The sequence below is a fragment of the Pelmatolapia mariae genome, linkage group LG10_11 (assembly GCF_036321145.2).
Source record: "Pelmatolapia mariae isolate MD_Pm_ZW linkage group LG10_11, Pm_UMD_F_2, whole genome shotgun sequence".
Taxonomy (NCBI): domain Eukaryota; kingdom Metazoa; phylum Chordata; class Actinopteri; order Cichliformes; family Cichlidae; genus Pelmatolapia; species Pelmatolapia mariae.
In genome coordinates, this window is record NC_086236.1 from 6122926 (window position 1) to 6143329 (window position 20404).

The 20404-nt window shown below is 40.9% G+C and overlaps 1 protein-coding gene across 2 annotated transcripts in view; it reads left to right on the top strand.

Annotated features, from left to right (window-relative positions):
• Positions 1 to 20404, top strand: part of gtf2ird1 (GTF2I repeat domain containing 1) — a 39201-nt gene that overhangs the window by 6483 nt on the left and 12314 nt on the right. For both annotated transcript variants that reach the window (XM_063485138.1, XM_063485139.1), the window contains exons 2-14: positions 171 to 300; positions 1757 to 1898; positions 3630 to 3806; positions 3943 to 4126; positions 6611 to 6927; positions 8397 to 8492; positions 9438 to 9521; positions 10776 to 10959; positions 13891 to 13916; positions 15495 to 15621; positions 17297 to 17340; positions 17592 to 17672; positions 18856 to 19011. In XM_063485138.1, the coding sequence (XP_063341208.1) occupies positions 175 to 300; positions 1757 to 1898; positions 3630 to 3806; positions 3943 to 4126; positions 6611 to 6927; positions 8397 to 8492; positions 9438 to 9521; positions 10776 to 10959; positions 13891 to 13916; positions 15495 to 15621; positions 17297 to 17340; positions 17592 to 17672; positions 18856 to 19011 (1744 nt within the window). In that variant the 5' untranslated portion in view covers positions 171 to 174. The remainder of the gene's footprint in view (positions 1 to 170; positions 301 to 1756; positions 1899 to 3629; positions 3807 to 3942; positions 4127 to 6610; positions 6928 to 8396; positions 8493 to 9437; positions 9522 to 10775; positions 10960 to 13890; positions 13917 to 15494; positions 15622 to 17296; positions 17341 to 17591; positions 17673 to 18855; positions 19012 to 20404) is intronic.

Consider the following 20404-nt stretch of genomic DNA (forward strand, 5'->3'; position numbering starts at 1 on the left):
GAATGTAAGCTTGTATTTGCTTAAAGTCAAACCACATGATGTCAGCAGAACCTGCTTTGAATGCAGGTCACTGCAGCATGTGTACAGGAATGCATCCTCAGACACATGCAGGGTTTGTCTGTGTTGCTCTGTGGCTGCCTGTCTAAACTGTGTTCATCCGGTCCCTGCAGAGGCATGGCTCAGATCAGGAAGCTGGCATGCGACGGCATCAGGACGAACTCCCGCGGCGAGCCACAGGTCCCGCTGGTGTCAGCCAGACAGGAGATCCTCACCAGCCTGGTGTCTGCCCTCGACTCAGTGGTATGTTCATAATCAAGGGTCATACAGCGTCATTTCCTGTTGGAGATTTTGACATGTGGGGCCAAAATGACAATTTTTTTCCTAAACATTTCGTGAAATCCACCATAAAAGTGTTACTATAGTGTTTACGTTTTCTGTTTATGTGAGCATGCATTGAATATAAGGGAGCAATAGTGTATTTTGCTTAATTCCAAGAAAATAAGGACGCAGTTCTTCTAGTAATATCAAGATTGTTAATGGTTTTTGTTAACGTGTTTAAAGTAAAAGTCAGTAAATGATTCCTATAATAACTCAAATGGAGGAAGTCTTGCTCCATACTAAGAAAGCTTATGAGAAACAGCAAAGTCATTGTCTCTGCAAATGAAATAACTTAATTGGTCAAATTTAACTGTGTATATAGTGTGTGTGTGGGGGGGGGGGGGGGGGGGGGGGTGTCACCAGGCTTGTTGTACACTCACAGAAGCCCTGCGTTTAGTCTTGGATTCATTTTGGCTAATAAATAAACCGCCATGCGTTGGCTCTTACAGTTTTGATCAGAAGTAGTCATACACTTATACACTTTTACTCTCCAAATTCGACAACTTCAGGGTCAACTGAAATTTGCGGCTGCAAACATGGACGAGCCAAATCCCCTCTGGAGAAGTTTTATGGTTATACAAGACAATAATTTAGCTATTTGGTTACAGTACAAGAGTTATAGTTGGAGGACCAAAGGTTAGGCTTTCAAACTTAAGGAAGGTCAGTGTCAAGTATGGAGGTGGTAGAATCATGCTCTGGGGCTGTTTTGCTGCCAGTGGTAGTGGATGGAATAATAAATAATGAATGAATGAGGCAGAGTGCTTCCAAATTCTTTAACCTAACTTCAAATCAACAGCCAGATGGTTAAAACGGACACAACTGGGTGTTCCAACAGGACAATGATCGCAAACACGCATTGAAGCTGGTTTAATGTTTGGCTTTTGAAATGGGCTTCCCAAAGGCCCGACCTCAACCTTATTTAAAATTTGAAGAGTTTACTTAAACGCCCTTCTTGTGCCAGGAACCCGACCCGGTCAAATACCCAGCCAGAATTATGCCAGAAGCTTACTGACTGAAACCTAAAGCATCTAGTCAAAGTACAACTTGCTAAGGATGTGTATTTGTGTGATTTGAGCCTCTGTGTCCTTTAGACCACATGTGGATTAGAGAAAATCTAAAAAAGGAAACAACTCAGTTCTTGTTTTTGAATGTCATTAGAGATGCATGTTGTACAATTATTGTACTCTGAATAAAGAACAGTTCAAGGAAACCCTTAAAAGCCAAAAATTACAAAGATTCATGCCCAACATGGAAGTGTACGTAAAGTTCTTCGCCACAACTGGAAGTCATCACTGACATTTTCATTTTGTTTGTTTAAGCCATCAGTTTACAAAGTGTTTCAGTCCTTTGTAAACCTAAAAGCTTCCTTGTTTTGCAGTGCATGGCGATGTCTAAACTAAACGCCGAGGTGGCGTGCGTCACCGTGCACGAGGACAGCGTGATCGCCGTCGGCACAGAAAAGGGGAGAGTGTTCCTCAACTCCAGGAGGGAAATCCAAACAGACTTCTACAAGTTTTGCCGTAAGCTCCGCTCTGAACGTCGTTTCCCATAATTCATTCAGTCTTAGTAGAACATCGATCACTCTCATTACAGCCGCAGCTGTGAGGCCGTTACTTAAAATACGCTTGTGTCACTTGCGTCCCCGAAGAAATCTGCAGTTTTGTGCTTGCACAGATGCAGATTATCTGAGAGCTTTAATAATCACGGCAGCTTACCTCAACATCAAATGATGTTGCCATGAAATAAATCACCAAAGCAGATGCAGAGCCACATTTCCCCCCCTTTTTATCCCAAATAACAATACATCAGCAAAGTGTCTCATCATATCTTATTTAGCAAAGCCATTTGATGAATTATGTTTACAAATTTACAGACAGTACTTTATAGCACTCCTTTTAAAAACCCACTGTGCATTTGTAGGAGGAGATAGGTTAAATTAATATTCCATTTTTCTATTAGAACTGAGCAAACTAATGGAGCGAACAAACATTTTCATAACAGTTCTGACTCACACCACAGGTTGTTTACAACAGCAATTTGGCCAGTAAATGATACTTTGTTTGTTTTGTTTTGGTTTGTTTTTTTGCTATAATTTATCACTTCCTTTTGTGCCGATGCTACAAATAATGTTTTTTAAAAATCCAACTTTTCACTTAGCCAGCACAAGATTCATGTGACTCAAGAGACCCTAACCCACAGACATATATTATTGTCATATTTTTGGCTGGAAGACCAATATTATCTTGTTTTTTTGTTCTATTTGGTTTTTAGTGTATATTTATTGTTGATTTTGTGTCTCTTCGTGTCTCATACTCCTTCATTTTACTCTCATTTCCATTAGCTATGCTAGCATCCAAGGTTGTAAGTTGAATATATTTTAGAAGTTGGCATTGATCCATTAAGCCCCCTTTGTTCACCTTACTTGAGAGGAAAGGTGAAGCAACAGATAATACACTCAGTTAGCAGTATATCCTCCCCCGTAACCATGGACAGTTTAAAAGATGGACGTAGAGTCCAGGTCTAAAAAGTCAAGCTGCCTTTGGCTGAGCCACGTTCTGTGGAAGGTTTCTTCCTGTTAAAAAGGAAATTTTCCTTCCCTCTGTCGCCCACTGCTCATATTGTATGATTGTTGGGGGTTTCTCTCTATTAATGTAGGGTCTTTACCTGACCATATAAAGCACCTCGAGGTGATTTGTGTTGTGATTTGGCACATACTGAATATTAAACTGAATATTTGAATGGTTTCATGGTCATATCTATCCCTGTCTTGTCAAGATGGCGACTGCTAAAAACGCTACAGGCTTCACAACAGGACATCAGAGCCCACTGGGTGATGTCACGCTAGCCCCGTCCATCTTTTATACTGTCTATGCCCGTAACACCAGTTCATCAAGTTTAATTTTCATCATGCATCTGTTACTGAGAACATTGGCTCAACTTTGCTTTGATTTATTTAAGACTCAAACTGAATGGCTTAATGTTCCCCGCTTTATTGGAGATTATTTTCATTTATCTAGGCACATTGTTGGAAAAACAAGTCATTCGTTTTATATGACACTATTTTTCAAAAGGTGACATAGTCATTAGTTTTAGGAACCAGCCTCTCAGTCAGTTGTTTTTTGTTTTGTTTTGTTTTTAACCTTCAAAGACAAATGAATGACTTTGTTGGGGTAAAGAGTTTACTTAATCCTAAATCATACTGTAGCTCATTTGGACAATTTTAAAGTCATTTCTCTTTTATTTGGGGTCAGGAGTGCCATGCCTGCAAAATCTGACTGCAGCAAATTCCCATACCAAAGACCAGGAGGGCGATCTCAGCAAACTGAGTAAAGATGCTGAACATGGGAAACCGAGAGCTCCATCAGATGCCCAGTCCAACATCTTTGTTCTGAGGAAGATGGTGGAGGAGGTCTTCACTGTGCTCTACAGTGAGTAGTCCCTTTTTTAAACCAGATTTTTTCATAAAGCAGTGCCGAAGCAATCCATGTTGGAGCATAGGGAGCCACTTTTATATAGTTTCTTGGAAGTCAGGTAGCAAAACTCAGTGCGTCATGCGGTATGCAGGTGAGGCTGTGGGAAAGAGCAGCCTGGTCCCTGTGCCTTATGAGTGGATCCAGAAGGACCCCGGCTGCGTGGTGGCTCATGGTTTGCCTGAGGGAGTCGCCCTGAAGAAGCCCTCTGAGTATGACACCAAGACACTGATGAAGATCCTGGAGCAGAGCCATCGCATCCACTTCACCGTGAAAAGGTGAGTCTGCAAAGTGAGAGACTGTGAATGGTTGGATCACATTCTGAAAGCAGTTGTTGCATTTCTGATAACTCCAATCTGAAGATGAACTTGTGTTAGGTGCCCTGATATGTTTTCTTGTGCATTTTTTAATTGGAAGTGAACAGACTTTGGTGCATTCGTCGTAGATAGAGTTTTAAAAAAGACATCCAGTATTTCCACGTAAATTGATTTTATTTGTGTACAAACTTAGTAAATGGAGGTGCACGCATGTTTGAGTTTATAAAGAAGAATAAATATGGAGCTATAATCAGCTGTCTCACCAGTAAGTCTCCATGCCCACCGTGTTGGACTGTAGCGTGCAGTTGGTGCTCATTCTTCCAGCTCTACATAGCGATATCAGCTTTGAATGATCCTCAAGCTGAGAGTGGCTCTACAGAGCAGAAGCACTATCATCACCAGCTCCACTCCAGTTGGTGTGGATGTCCGACCAAGGGACAAGAGACTGCTGAATATCATAAACGAACTGCCAGAACAGCAGCTTGACTGGCCTTCCCATAGCAATCGAACAGAATTACAAATGAAATGGCTACAAAAAAGAAACATTTAAGGCGTGTTTTAGTAGTTTACCTTTAATCTACTTGGTCAGCTGCTTCTAAAAAATGATATTTTAATGTGTTTCATTGCTTTTCATGGGTGACAAAATGTTGCACATAGCACAAATACGGCTCTAATTGTCGCTATGCTTGTGTAGGTGGATAAAGTCCAGCTGAAATATGTTCTAAATAAAGTTAAATGTACACAGATTCTTGTCATTTGGAGAGATGCATGTAAACTACAACATGTGCTTATCCAAAAGCAGCTATGCTGTTGTGTCCTTAGCCTTAGATGTGGTGCAGATGTTCTGCTTTTGGTTTCAGCCACATAAATAATTAACGATACCAGGCACATAATTGTTAGCAGTGTCTGAAATATATTAGAGACGCGTCTTTCAAGTAGAGGGATATTGAATTTGGTGGTGGTGGCTGTTCGGCCAGTCTTTAAAGACTGCTCTCAACCCAAAACTGCTGTCAAATGACTGTGCATAGTTGTGGCAGACTTGTGAGCTTTACAAGTGCGGTTTGTACATATTATTTAGAGGAGATCCACACAGTCCTGACCGCTGCAGTCGTCTTTAGCTTTGCATGTTTCTCCTGTTTGCATGTTTTTCTCATGTTTTGCCGGCTAATACTTTGTAGTGCATACTTCTATTTTTGCTGTTTTGTCGTGGTCCGCTAACAGTAGTAGTAGCGTGTTACATCCTACTAGACATTGATGAAAATGATGGAATATATATATATATATATATATATATATATATATATATATATATATATATATATATATATATCAGGCAGAAATTAGTTGCATAAACTGTTCATGTTTCACTAAAACAGCTGTCAGCGCTTGCTCCCCCGTGAACAGCTTATATTGCAAATGCTGTATAGTGGGTGGGTAAACAAGTGGACTGTTTGAACACAGGCCCTGTAACTCCACAGAGGCTTAATCTGATGCCGTTTTTCCCTGAATTCACTGCTTAGCACATATTTATGTGGCATGAAAGCAATGATTTGTGCCCCTGCCCTGTTAGTGGGCGTGTTGAACTGTGTAGCCAGCTCTACAGTAATCTCCGCTGAGCTGGATACCTGTCCCCATGACAACAGTTGCTCTGTAGCACTCTGTAACAGGGTAGTATGAACTCTGAATATCAGCTAAAGTACTTGGCAAGAGTTCAGACTGAGAACAGCGCTGTATTACAATAATGCAAGTGGCTGTGTTATTAATCAAACGCTGTATAATCCAAGAAATCCACTTTGAGTAACAGATCCATTAATTTAAAGGCTTAACAGACACCAAAACTCTGCACAGCATTTATTACACCACGAGAAAGGATTTTTTAGAAACTTGGAAAGTCAAAACGGCAGAAATTATTTCACTCGTGGTTTGTGACTGTTTGTAGAAGAAGAAGTGCTGGTGCTGGAGCAGGCCAGGATCAGCAGTCACAAGACTGAGGACCACATTCTTTTTTAGCTCAGTCTCATTTAGTCATTAAGACTTTATTGGATCAAGCAGCTGCAAAAAATAATTTTATTAGAACGTATTAAAATTTGAAACATGACAGTTGTTTCTGACTCTGTTCTGTGTGTAATAAAGCTAACTGTCACATGTTTGCCCAAAACAAATTGGGGGATTTCCTCTACTACTGTATAATGAAGCTGAATATGAACATACAGCACTGTGAGACTGTGCAGAATTTAATTGGAGTTTTGGGGCTGTTTGAAAAGCAAAGGGCTGGAGGCAGCAAGTAAAGAGACCAAATGATGTTATTAAATGCCTATTATTTAATTCTTTTTGGTATCAAGGATGTTCTAACCAATCAGGCAGCAAATCTTAACATAATAGTCTCATGTTTGTAGCCCTACAGGTTATTTCCCTTTTTGATTTTGTTGTTGTCTTTGTGAACAGGCAACCGGAAGATTTGTCTCGAGAAGCCAAATCTAGCACTGATGTCAATCACAACGCTTCCACTGCGGTCCTGACGCAAAGCACCCACGGCCCAGCGAAGACGACCGCGCAAGCAGTCACGTCGTCAAGTCCCGCCACTTCCAGCAACTCTGTTCTGTCAAACTTCCTGTATGGCATGCCCATGTCCTCCAAACCCCACCCAGACGGCAAGCTGGATTTCAAACCCATGTCTCTCCTCAACCTGGGCAAGGACAGGCTGGCCAACTGGACACCTGGGTCAGAGAAGAGCACATCTGTGAAGGACAGTGCTAACACTGGTAAGCTAACATACAACATGTGTAAAGGTGGATTTCAGCAATGGAATAGGGGCGAGGTGAGTTGTTATGTCAGAGTCTCGGGGTTAATAGTATATCCAGCTGGGGGGGGGACGTGTTGCTGGCCGTGCCTGCTAGTTGGAAGCAGCAACTGGAGACAGTGCTGGCTTCCAACCTACTGAACGCAGCTGTTTTCTGATCTTTGCATCACTAAATATAGCACCTATAGGTCTTTGTTTTCTTTTATGGACATTACCTCAAACAGTGCAGATCAGATGAGGAGGGCACAGAGTAAGAAAGGAAGAGACTCTGGTTCATTTACAAAAATAAAAGATGCCAAATGCAGAATAAACACTTTTCTTGCTTCTGAAATGCTGCTGGTGTGTTTTATAGCCGTGTTTTTAGCAGATGTTTATGATGTTTTGTGAAAGATGTCTGTGAAGCTGATTATTCATAGTTTAACAGTTAACTGTCCCTACCGACTTCTCTACATTCAGACCTTCGGCTGGTGCTGGCACTACTAACTAGGAGTGTAACAGTCCTCCTAAACCATTCAAAGAAAATCATTTTGCTGCAGCTCTGATCACTTGATCATAATTAGATCATAAACAAAAATCAGCTGCAGTATTGTGATGCATGTCCAGTTCACTTGTTACCTGATGAGCCACACTCAACAAGCTGATCTGACACATGTGTGCCACACATTTAAGAATGGGATTAAGGGCTCTTTATTACACATGCAGTGTTTGTAGGGAAATGTTTAACCACATTCATTAGATTGGGCTCAACTGTTTCATGCCCTTGTGTTTTTCCCCCTTCCCTCTGAATGACCTTCACTAGTTACTATAAAACAACGAAAACTTGAATTCAAGAAGAATAAGAGCTATTATATGAATATAGCTTCAAAGTAAGATCCTCAGAGCATTCGTGATGATAATCGTAATGTTAACAATACGCAGTAAAAGCTTTAGGTAAATATTTTCTCCTGTGCCTCAGGTCTGAATAGAAGTGTTAGATCTGCAGTTAAAGACCATTGCCGTTTGGTATTTCACTCAAGCAATACTTTTCCTTGTTATACTCGCATCTTAGAGGAATCATTTCATTCATAGCTCTCGGTATTCAGTATGTTCACTTAGGTTTGAAATGTCAGTAGTTTTCTCATAAATGTAGACAAATATTACAAAACACAGTTTAGGTTTTATCCTCAGTCATGTTAGTCATGTTAGTCATGTGTGCAGGCAACATGTACACCCAAAAAATTAAGACAAGTTCAAATATTGGTGACCTTGACTTCAAGGTCGAGGTCAGGTTTTCTGAGACTCTTGTGAGCACAGTAATTTGAGAAAGATCTCACCATAAGTGTATCTATTAGGAGGCTGAGGGGTATCACTGGTTATGTGCATCTTGGCAGTGAATATAAGCATGACAAGTAAACATTTCTGCCTGAAATGTGTTTATTTTTGCATTTTTAGATGAGACAACAAGGCTACCTGGTGAGCAGGGTCAGAGCCCTACTGGCGTCCACATCTCAAAGAGGCTACTCTTCTCCATCGTGCATGAAAAATCAGGTACGTTTGAATGCATTACCGAGACCATATAGGCATTTGGCTTCATTTTAAATGGCTGTGGTAATTGCTAGTGCTGATGGGTTTGAGATTTCTTCATTGATGCTATTTTGTACTTGACAGCTAAACAGAAGGATTTAAAGCTCATGTGAAATATTAAACTATACAAACAGTCACAATATTATTACCCTTATATTTCCTCTCATTAAGGCTTCAAATTTGGATAAAAGGCTGTCACTGCGCTTCACTCATATTATATCACAACTAGTTCTTAGCATCAAAGCTCTTTTTTTGTGGCTGCAGTGTAATAGCAGTAATGGATTTTACAGATTAATCGGATGAGTTGATTAAAGAGCTTTTTCTTCCATTTTCCAGTTTCCTAACATATTCTCAGCGATTATATAAATACATATAGACTTGAGAACTGTACATTGTCCAGCACTGAACTGAAGATGTGTTTGAGGTCGTTAGGAAACCATGACGACGCCGTAGTTTATCAAACGGTGATCACAGATGTGTCATTTTCAGGCTTAAAGCTCAACTCAGATTTTATTTTATTAATAACGAGGTTCAAAGTCCTCTTAAAATAATTCCTGTTACACTATATGTCATGACAGGTTTGGATTTTACTTAAATCTACAACCATAGAGGAGACTTTGCATGCTGTTATTATTGTTCCTGCCGGGATTTGGAGGCTGATATGTACAGTAGCCAAGCACTGTTTACTGAACTGAGGCTGACCTGCGCTAAAACTTAAACAAGAAGGGCTAAGCTATTGAGAATAATCCTTTAAGAAGATTGCACTGATTTACCAAGTTGTTGCTGAGTAAATGGAAAAGATTAATTTCAGATCCTTAGCACTACAGTCAGATAAAACACTTTGAGAGGCTAAAGCTGCAGTAAACTTTGATGTAAGGACCGCATTTCCTTCTCTCCGTTTTCTTACAGAAAAATGGGACGCGTTCATTCGGGAAACAGAAGACATCAACACGCTGCGAGAGTGTGTTCAGATCTTGTTCAACAGCAGATACGGTGAGGAGGTCCTCTTACTACACAAATGGCTAAAAAAACAGCTCAACGTGAAGACGTGTGCAGAGATGATGCATTAAAAGCATGTAAGGATGCTCGCAAGCAAACCAGCTGCAGGATGCTCGTGCTGTCTTTAATAGAGAAAAGCTACCAAATGCAAAAGTTCACCATTTGGAATCAAGTCAAGAACTTTTTATCTGCGTAATTTGAGATGATGGATCAGCGTTGCCTGCCCTAGACACACACGCAGATTTATTTGACAGAGAGCAGAGATACGAAGATGAACTTGTGTGTATTTGCATGGTTCATCACGGCAGTTTAAGAATTAGTCATGTCACCTCCAGTCTAATGATCCGTGTTTCTGGATGCAAATTTCCCACCCTTATGGGATTTTTCATCAGTTTGCTCTCAAATGTACGGATTTATGTCCATGTACACAAAAGGGTTGATTGATACTTTTTCTCTGCAGTGTTTTAATTTATCAGTGAGAGGATAATTATCATCGCCTCAATACAAGGAATGATAATTTTAGTTTAAATATAAGGACTCACAAATATCAGCAAATTCCTGGAAATTGCTGAAATTATTGGAATGGACATGTGAGAATATACAAAGAAGTGGAAAAACTGTAGGGAAAAAATGACCACAACAAAGAGAGGGAACCCAGGAGAAGCACGTCCTGGAGTTTTGTTTATTTCTTTTGTGGCTGGGCAGCGTCGGCCACTTATGTATGCTACGTCCTAAACTCTACACAAATTCACCGCAGAAGTCTGAGTCAACCGTAATGCTCCTGATGGTTCAGATATCAGATATTATGATGTATATTATAATCATAATTATATTACCTAGGGACTATGTAGTAACAATGTAGCTAACACGACCTCTTTTCTATATTTATGCAATTAAAAAAAGCACATTTTTTACATTTCACAAGAATAACGTTTAGTTTATATCCACAAATCTTCTCTTATGCATGAAATATTATGACGCACTGGCAGGGACTAGTTGTTGCTTTGGTCATCTAGTCGTCTGCATACATGAATTAATGCTATTTAATTAATAGTGATAGTATTGGTTTAATGCATTAATGAGCTATAAAAAAAATCCCCCTGATTGACAAGCTATTTGCGATCACTCTGATCATCAGCTGTGCCCGAGATCCATCACCATAACCCTACTGGAGGCTGCTAGTGCTAATGAGTTAACTATATTTTGTAGATTTAAAATTTAAGAATCTTCTCTGTTTTCTACCTCCAGCTGAGGCATTGGGTCTAGATCACATGGTGCCTGTCCCCTACCGCAAAATAGCCTGCGATCCAGGGGCCGTGGAGATCATCGGCATCCCCGACCAGATCCCTTTCAAGAGACCGTGCACATACGGAGTCCCCAAGCTCAAACGCATCCTGGATGAGCGCCACGGAATCCGCTTTATAGTCAAACGGTAACAAATGCTTTAAGATAAGAACTGGTGAAAGTGCGTGACATCATTTCTCATACTCTCACTGTCAGAGTGTTGTAATTAGAACAAAGAAGCACCTGGATGCATATTTTTACAAACGTCCAATTTACTCACTGACCAGAGATCCATCCAGATTTACCCACTTGATGCTTAATTATCACCAAACTGCAGAATGGCGTCCCTTCAGAAACTTTAATTTGGGAAAGATTTTTTTAATAAGCAGCTACCAGCCACGCCAGCCTATACCATCTGTTTGTTAAATGTCTGTTTCCTTCAGCACACTACGTCCCGCTGAGTGGTAAACCATTTCCATTCATGTCCCAAATGACTTTCCCTTGCCAGCGCATTGCGCTAATGGCTGCTCTTCCATCCATTTGTTTGAGCTAATTTAAATGAGCCACCATGCCTTGTTTGAGATAACACATCTTTTAACGAATCCTGCAGGCAGCTCATTAGCCTTAATACAATTAGGAAAGATTGAAAATGTCATTAATTCAGATCAAATCACATTCCCATTGTCTGTGAGAGATGTTCCAGATGCAGGCAGCGATGTGCTTTTTTGGCATCTTCTCTGTTGTCAGTCTATGATCATTTTTATACAAACAGTAGGCTCTCTTAACTGTAACTGAAGTGTTGTGCTCATTTAATTCTGCAGCCATGCTATTAATTATTCTCAGATGATATCCCGTGTAATAACCACCTGAGTTTCACTCGTCTCACACTTCACTTTGTGAAAAGATGCTGAAAATATAAGAACTGTAAAATCCCGTCAGTTTTAGGTTAACAGGATCACTAAACTGCTGACATTACTGAGAATAAGGTAGTCATTATTAAGTATTATTAAGTCCTTTTTTAAATACAAATAGTAGTCATACACATTTTATATGGTCTATATCAGCAGTCCCCAACCTTTTTTTTGCGCCACAGACCAATTTAATGCCAGACAATATTTTCACGGACTGGCCTTTAAGGTGTCGCAGATAAATACAACAAAATAAAATGTTACGACCAAGAGAAAAACTGTGGTATTTTGTACATATAATAATAAACACAAATTCACTGTGTAATTGTGTAACTTTGTTAGCAGTGTCCTCCTGAAATGCGTCAACAACATTGAGAGTCTCTGCCCCTTAATGCTCTCTGGTCGCCATGGTAACGCGTAAATATTTCTTTCAAAGTAAGACAGACAACTACAACACGGGAAAAGACCCTGAAAACCATACATTTCACACCCGAGCCTCAACTCTCGATGCCCGGTACCAAACAACTCACGGACCGCCCTGGGGGTTGGGGACCGCTGGCGTATATGGTCATCAAAGCACGCAGCTCTGTGTTTTTCTTTAAGCTGGACAGCCAATCAGAAGAAAGTTGGCTTAAAAAAGTTTAGTTACAGAACTAGAGGCAGCAGATGAGCCTTCTCTCATCTCATCAAGTGTCTTCCTCTTGTTGAAAATGAAAATCGTAACACTGTGGTGAAGACCAAACTGTCTTCACTGTTAATGGGTTGGACTGAAGACGCGCGTCATCTCGTTAGTGCTCCTTTTATATTGTAGCATCAACTTCAGAATTTAAACCTGCCTCACACTTTATTAAATAATGTCTATAAATTCCCTTCAGCCTCAGTTTAACATGAACGCCCTTAGATAGATTCATAGTTAAAAGAGCAGCAACCATTCTGCCAGCCGTCAGACTTGATAATATTCACATAGACAAAAAGTGATCTAGGCTTCACTAAAACCACAAATTCTCTCACTAAAAATACTACAAAAAAGCTAAAAGTGCTATAATTAATAAATATTTTTAAATAAAAAAATTAATAAATAAATGATACGTATGTGCACAATTTGCTTTAGCTTATTCAGATGATTAATATCAGCTGGGACAAAGTTGTCTCTGTCCTGTGAGACCGCTAACGTCCATCCAAAGGAAAGAAGCTCCCCACATAAGGAGTGGGAGTCACCATTGAAGATGGAGCCGGTCGTCCAACCGTCTGCTATACAGACACTTAAGGTTAAGCTGCGATTTACCGATCAGCTTCCCTGACCAGTTCACAGTTTGGATCAGTTTGTTCCGATCCTTCAAAGATGGGTTACCGTACTATGACACAAAGGAATAGAGCTAAAACTGACCCAAGAAAAGATCTAAAAAAATAGATAGTGTCGTAATGGTCTTATCAGTGTAACAGGAGTACAGTTTCCATAAACAGAACAAATGTTGATGACCCTTTTTTCTCTGCTTCACAGTTTGTACCAAAATTCAGTCTTGAATCAATAATAGCCCCAAAATACAATAGACTGCACACTTTCACAGTTTGACCCTTACTGTTTGTGGCATCAGGTGTGCTGGAATTTCTCCTCAAATCCACAATCACTTCCTTGGATTCTGTTATGTTGAGTTGAAGATAAGACTCTGCTCAACACCAGGTCCATGGGCGGTTTCCTTGCCAACAATGTCACACAAATACAAATACCATGATATGATGAAAAATACTCATAAATGTCTTTCTGGTGTCTAAACTGTAATATTTTGCCCTATTAAGACCTTAGAACAACAGTGTAGTTTCTTAAGTTTGTAAATAAATAAGACCTAAGATTATGATCACGCAGGAGAAGAACGCTTCACTGGCAGGCAGAGAGTGCCAGCATGTGCCAGAAGGAAGGGGAAGCAATCCAGGAGTATATCACAGTTAATCCACAGTTAATTTTAGTCAGAGGAATTTAGGGCTCACAAAAGGAACGACTCAGTTATGTTTGATTATGTTTGACTGATTGTTTAAAGAGCAGCTAATGTGCTAAAACAGTCGGTAACAATGTTCCACTTCTACAGTTTTTTTGCAACTTGAGTTTTGTCCTGAGAGCTGAGGTGGTCTTTAAACAGAGTCGCTCACAGCCTGTGTTTCTTTCTGTCTTCCAGAATGTTTGATGAGAGGATCTTTACCGGTAAGAATGTGATTGATTCTCCTTCTTTCTTTCTTTCTTTCTTTCTTTCTTTCTTTCTTTCTTTCTTTCTTTCTTTCTTTCTTTCTTTCTTTCTTCCTTTCCCCTTTTTAGAAGAATAGAAGTTGGAATCATGTCTTTAAAAATACTTAAAACAACAAGAACCTAAACATCAAATGTGCTTGTACTTTACTAGTGTATTTACCTCCTGCATCTTACTTTAAATGTAGTGTAACCCTCATAAGAATAGGATCTACTCACTGCCTTAGGCCCCTGTTATACTGGCCTTGCAGTGTGCACCGTCACATCTGCTGTCGCTGTAACCTGGTGCCACTGTGTGGAAGACATGAGTGTCACTTTTTACCACCGTTTTAATAATTTATCAGTACAGAAGCTCAGAGATTCACAGATTATACAGCGGGAGATGCTACAACAGCTTGAAAAGATGACGCTTTGTGGAAAAATCTCTGAAATTTCTTTGCTCCTGGGTTTGATTTGCACTTCTACACCAGCACTGTTGCCGAGGTTGAGTCTGAGTGGCGACACCTCATCATTCAGGAGAATACTGCAGTGGGTAGCTGTGCCGTAAAGGCCGGCAGAAATGGATGTGTGCCTGTGATGATGTAATCGGTGGTGCATGAAGCGGCCAGTGAGGCAGGTATAATGACCCCATCAGTTGTAGCCATAGGTAGCATCTGGGTCTGTGCTTAAAACCCACAATATTTTAATGGCCACCAGGGGGGGCAGTACCTGTCATTGCAAAGAGCAAATGGCCCTCAAGTGACGATCCTGATGAGATTTTGGGTTGTACTGAATAAAACATTAAGTCCAAATTAGTAAATGTTGGCCATTCTGTGTATCAGAAAGGGGGAGAATCCTGTATATGCTCATTAGCTATCACAAGCCAGTGACCATCACATCCCATTTCAAAATGTCAAGATGGTGAAAAAAAACTAATCTCGAGTCCTTATAACAAGATGTTGCCGAATATCAAAATCCATTTTTAATACTGTCTGACGAATGCATTAAAACAGCAACCCCACTGTGTGAGCTAATAGGTATTATTTAGATTGGTCCACGACTGGGCTACTGTGATACCACATTATCACTTAGCAGTTAGCAGTGCATGCAGGTTGTGACAGTCTGCAACTGCTTAAAAACATAGAAAATGAAAAATCACCCAATTATTTAACATATTTTATTTTTTAAATATCACAGTTCTCTTTAGTACGTGGTTAGCTTGACTCTCATGCTTGCAGCTGGTGACTTTTCAGCACCGATGACTAAAAGTGAGAGAAAATTTGGTTCGTTGCCTGAAAGCAGCCTGAATTTTCATTAAAACATGAATATTCTCCATCTTCTCAAAGGAGAACTTTTGGCATAATGTAATTGTTTTTGGTAGCTTTCCATATGTGCTTTGTGAGTGACCTTAGCTGTAAAATATTTGTCAAGACCCTTAAACTTTATCACAGTAACCAAAGAGCACTCCGCCAAGAGTTTATTTATATATTTACACCACACAGATGTTCTTCGCTAATGGCGTGCGGTGTTTGTTTATCTTCTGTGTCTTGTTTGTTCAAGCTGCTGGCAAGATTGCAAGGGAGGAGGGCAAGCACGACCTGGGCTCTACGCCCGAAGACAGCTTCCCTGACAATCTGAGCATCCCGCCCACGACAGCCGAGCTGGTCAGCAATCCTCACAGCAGCAGGTCAGAACGTGGCCCACACACACACTCACACAAACATGGCATTACCCTGCAGACGTTGTTTATAGTGCTGGAATTTGAGCTTAATGGCATGCAGCCAAATTGTGCTTCTGCATTCGGTGGTATTACTCATAATAATTAAACCGCTGTTTACGGATTTTAGTTACATTTACATTACCATGATGGGACTTTCTGTTTCCTGAACGGGCCTTGTTACATGATTAATGTTCGGTTCACTTTGCTTTATTTTTATTTCTTTCTCTGTGTCCTGTCTGTTGAGTACATTAGCAGAACTGAACATTTCTACTTCAACTTGCCGCCTCTGACTTGGCTTCCTAAAAAGACAGGAGGCCAAGCTGGAGGTTGCAGACTCTGAGATGCTAAGATTTTTGTTGGGAGTGACCAGGATGGACAATGAGTACAGCAAAGGGACGGCTCAGGCTGAGCGGTTGGAGACAAAGGCTAGGACAGTTTGGACATTGAGGATGAGGAGGGATAGTGGATATATTGGTCAAAGGATGCTGAGTATGGGGGTGCCAGGGCGGAGGAAAAGAGGACCACAGAGAAAATTCATGCCTGTAGTGAAAAAGGATGTGCAGAGGGTTGTTGGGACAGAGGTGGACGCTGGGGGTGGAGGGTAGGATGGAAGCAGATGATCTGCAGCCGAAAGGAAAAGAGTTTTCCACACGATCTGATATGGTGTCGGTGCTGTTCTTACATCATCACAATAATGTATTCAGCCAAGAAGTTAGCTAATTCTTTTAAAAACTATCCCTCACAAGCCAACCCAGGTTACCTAAATTCAGCTAACAGCAAGGCTAACTTGATAATATATTTGTAATATTGTATATATTAACTAAGAAAAGAGTTGTATAAAAAGATTATTATGATGATGATGATGATGAAGAAACACTATATTTACCTTCTAATTGATATACTGGACAATCGAGCCGTTATATAAAAATAATGGTTATCCATTAGCCATTTTTATACATGAAATAATGAAGAAGTATGAAAGAAGAAGTAAAAAAGAAAGAACCACGTAATATTTATTGTTCCATGAAGCAATCAATAATTAAAGCAAGTGAGCAAAATGATTATGATTTTATTCTCTCCCGCTGGTATAAACATGCTACGTGTTACTTGTACTAATATGGTGCCTGTTCTCACACTCGCTTTATACCTGGTGCAAAGAAACAATTTGAGGCAAGCATCTAGCCCAAGGACACTTCGATGTGTGCTTTTGAGCAACTGGGATTGAACCAGTGACTCCAGATGACAAGCTCTGACTCCTTAGTCTAAATCCCTTCATGCTAGAAGTGAGAAACGCTTCCCCGGTGTCTCCCTCTGTCCTCCAGCACTCGTGCAGCTCCGCGGTTCTGTCTGTCGGTGCCACCGCACAATAGGCGATAAACACTATAGTGGGCTGATGGCACTGCATGAATCAATGTTAACGTGTATGGAATCTCTGCCATTGGAGTTGTGACTGTGGTGCTAACAAGTGTGGAAACCCTGCATAGCCAGTGTTTAAAGATCCCCGGTGTTGGGCTCCCAAGTCATTTAATTTCCCTTTAAATGAGACAGATGATTTAAAATACGCCACAAAAGAAGATTTTTAATGATTCTGTTTTGCAGATATTTGCAAATCACCCTTTTTCTATTTGATTTTACCTCACAGATCAACCAGTGCTTGTGTGAGTCCCTTGGCTGAGTGCGAAGCAGGTACGTGCTAATAAATGAAGTTCAGCATAATAAAAACGCTCTGTGATATTCGGCTGTGTGAAGTTACAAATGATTTGAGCCCCGAGTATTGAACAAAAGTTTCCCCCGTCCCCCGGAGTCGCTTTCATATCGCGTTTTGCAGTCTGATCCCTTCCAACACGTTCTATCGTCTGCTTAAATCTGTTTTTACACGACCATAAAACACAGTGCTGACGGGAACTCGTGCAGAATGAACTGTTCAATCCCCGCAGGTCCTTCAGGAGATTGCATTCCTTTGAGGAGGATTAAAACAGAGCCTCCAGACGGGGAAATCATTCAAGTTACGGTGCCAGGTAAGCGAGCACACGCTTGGCTGCCATTAAGTTTGAGATTCGTTTCGTTTTTTTTCACTTGTAGAAAAATACAAACAGAGCAGACGCGGGTTTTCTTGCATTGTCACTGAGATAGAAGTCACAGAGACACAGAAACCTGGAGACTGTTTTCATCATTGGTGCTGTCCCTGTTTGTGATTCCCCTTCTTTCACTCCTTTGTTCGCCTGACAGTTTTGCATTTGCCAGTTTTGATTAGTCGGTTCCTGTGGGTGAGCACTTTCTGTCCGTAGCCAAATCTGATACCCAAATTTGTTTGGATAAATTCAAATGCAGCCAAAGTGAGGAGTCACAATTAGAAAAGGGGGATTCCCCGATTAGCCGGAGCCAACCTTGGATCATAAAAATGAAAAGAAAGCCTTGGCTACCATTGCATTTACTCTTCTTATTCGATTTTAAAGTTTAAAAAAAAGAAACAAAACAATTTTTGCTTGAGTCTCTCAGTGAATGGCTTTTTCATTCGTTGAGAGTCAAAGCTCTGCTGTTTTGAGCAAAATCAGACATTTAAAATAAAAACTTAAAAAGAATAAAGCTTCATTCATGTTTGTAGTACCAGATTCATTATATATTCTTCATTTTTCTTTTTTTTTTAAATTCCTCACAGTGTAGTGAGTTACACTTTTGCTTAGTAAGTGAAAGATCCCCAGTAATCCTCCTTTCTATCTCACCATGTGCACCAATGCCTCCCAATAATTGTTGTGTGGACAAATGAGACACATTTTAAGACGTAGTTTCATTATTGTGAAAAACGTTTAAAAAAAGAAAAGAAAAGGATCACTCTATTAAGTCCAGCTTGTTTACAATGTTTTAAAAGGGAACTTTGTTGGGTCTGTGAAGAGTTTGAAAGCACTAGCTGAGGTTCATGCTTTCATGGAAGTCTTCAAACATATTTTGGTTTTGCAAGATTAAAGACTTTGAGGGTGGAGGATGAAGTTCCTGCCCTAAATTCCCAACTGTTTAATTGAATGCACTGAAAAACAAGGCTGGGTGATTTCAAGCTAACATCAGTAACAGGAAGCGATGAAATAACAGCAGAAATGCAGCAGCAGTGCAAGAAATGTTGCAGCTCCATTGTGTCCTGCTGCTGTCTCGTCTCTGTTGCACCACAAACTGAAAACCTGGTGTGAATACTGTTTGTTTCTCCAGATGCCGGCACGAGTGGGGAGGAGCCCAGCGAGTCTGTGGCCGAGCCCGTCGCCGCCGCACCGTGTCCAGCCACAGCCTCGCCCTCTGCTCCATCTGTCTCGTCTGCCCCGCCCCCCACTCCTTCGGCTCCCCACCACTCAATGGAAAACCACGCAGGTAACCTCTTCCCCGTCAGCCCACACCTCCATTGTCGCCTCCCTCCTCACACTGTGGCTCCTGGAATGCCAGCTCCTACCAAGGCCTCCTCATACTGTTTTGTAGGGAGCTAATTAAGCCACAGCACGTATGAAACCACTTTTCTCACGTTCTTTATCTTCCACTCTTCCACTTCCTTATGACCAAACCTCCCCAATCACTACTAGCCACACCCACACCCTTAAATATACCTTCTCTCCCCAACTCTGACCTACTGTAGCCGTTCTCTTCCTCCAGCCTCACAACGACGAGCTCTTATCTGTGAAATGCACCCTGCATCGACTGCAGCTTGTCGACATACTCTTTAGCTTTAAAAACTGGGCATGCGCATAACTGTCAGTGCATTTTAGATGCACCAACTGGTCGAGCATGGTCGGACTCCAACCAAAGTGTGTGTTGTTTTTTTTGTTTGTTTGTTTTGTCTTTTTAAATATTTGCAACTGATGACCACAGCCAGCCACCATCAGTGAGGGGACAGTAAAAAAACAGGAGGAAAAGTTTGTTGTGAAAGAGTAGACATCAGACCATCCCAAGGCCGTGTATGGCACATAACTCAGGACGCCTTACAGCAGTGACTCATAATGCTACAGCTAGTTCATTTTCATAGACCTTTTTCTAGACTAAAGGTTCTCTTTTAATCATCTTGGTAGGCTGTGCTTGATTTACATTTGTGTCACTGCAGCCAGAGCTGACGCTGAGTGGCGTAACAAATAGCTGCTTTGTACCAAATATCCTCAAAAACAAACCGGGGCTTCTGTTTTAGCTTAATTCAGAAGGTAGGCGGTTTTTGAAGTGCTCCCACTTCACCTATGAAGCATCGCCTCATAGGTGTGTGCTGTCTTACAACACTTCAGCTGGTTGTTAATTGTGTGCCCTTTGCCCTTAAGAGTCCAAACTGTGATTAGCAGGATGCATGGTGCATATTTGCAGATTTTGAGTAATTTTATCCACTAGTCCAGTTTTAGAGAGACCAAACTTTTCCTCAAAGGTCCTGTCGAGACTCCTAAATCCTCCCCCCCGTATAGAACTCGTTCTCTCCCTTAAACCTTAGGTTAATAGAGTAAGGTCACCAAGAACATCTGAGTAGACGCCACTCTCTTTATCAACTGCACCAGCCTCATTTACCAGGTGCTTCTATAATGTGCCGGGGTCATTCAGATTGCAGACAAATGCATGCAGATATATGTCTGAATTTTCTGACTGCCCCGCTGTGATGGAGGTGAAGGACATTTAATTGTGCAGCTGGCAGCATTTAAAGATTAGACTGAGAAATAAAATACCGGCAGCATTTCTTTGCTTTCAACAGTTTTCTCTGTTTCTGGGCAATCCACTTCACTTTCACCAGTTTTCATTC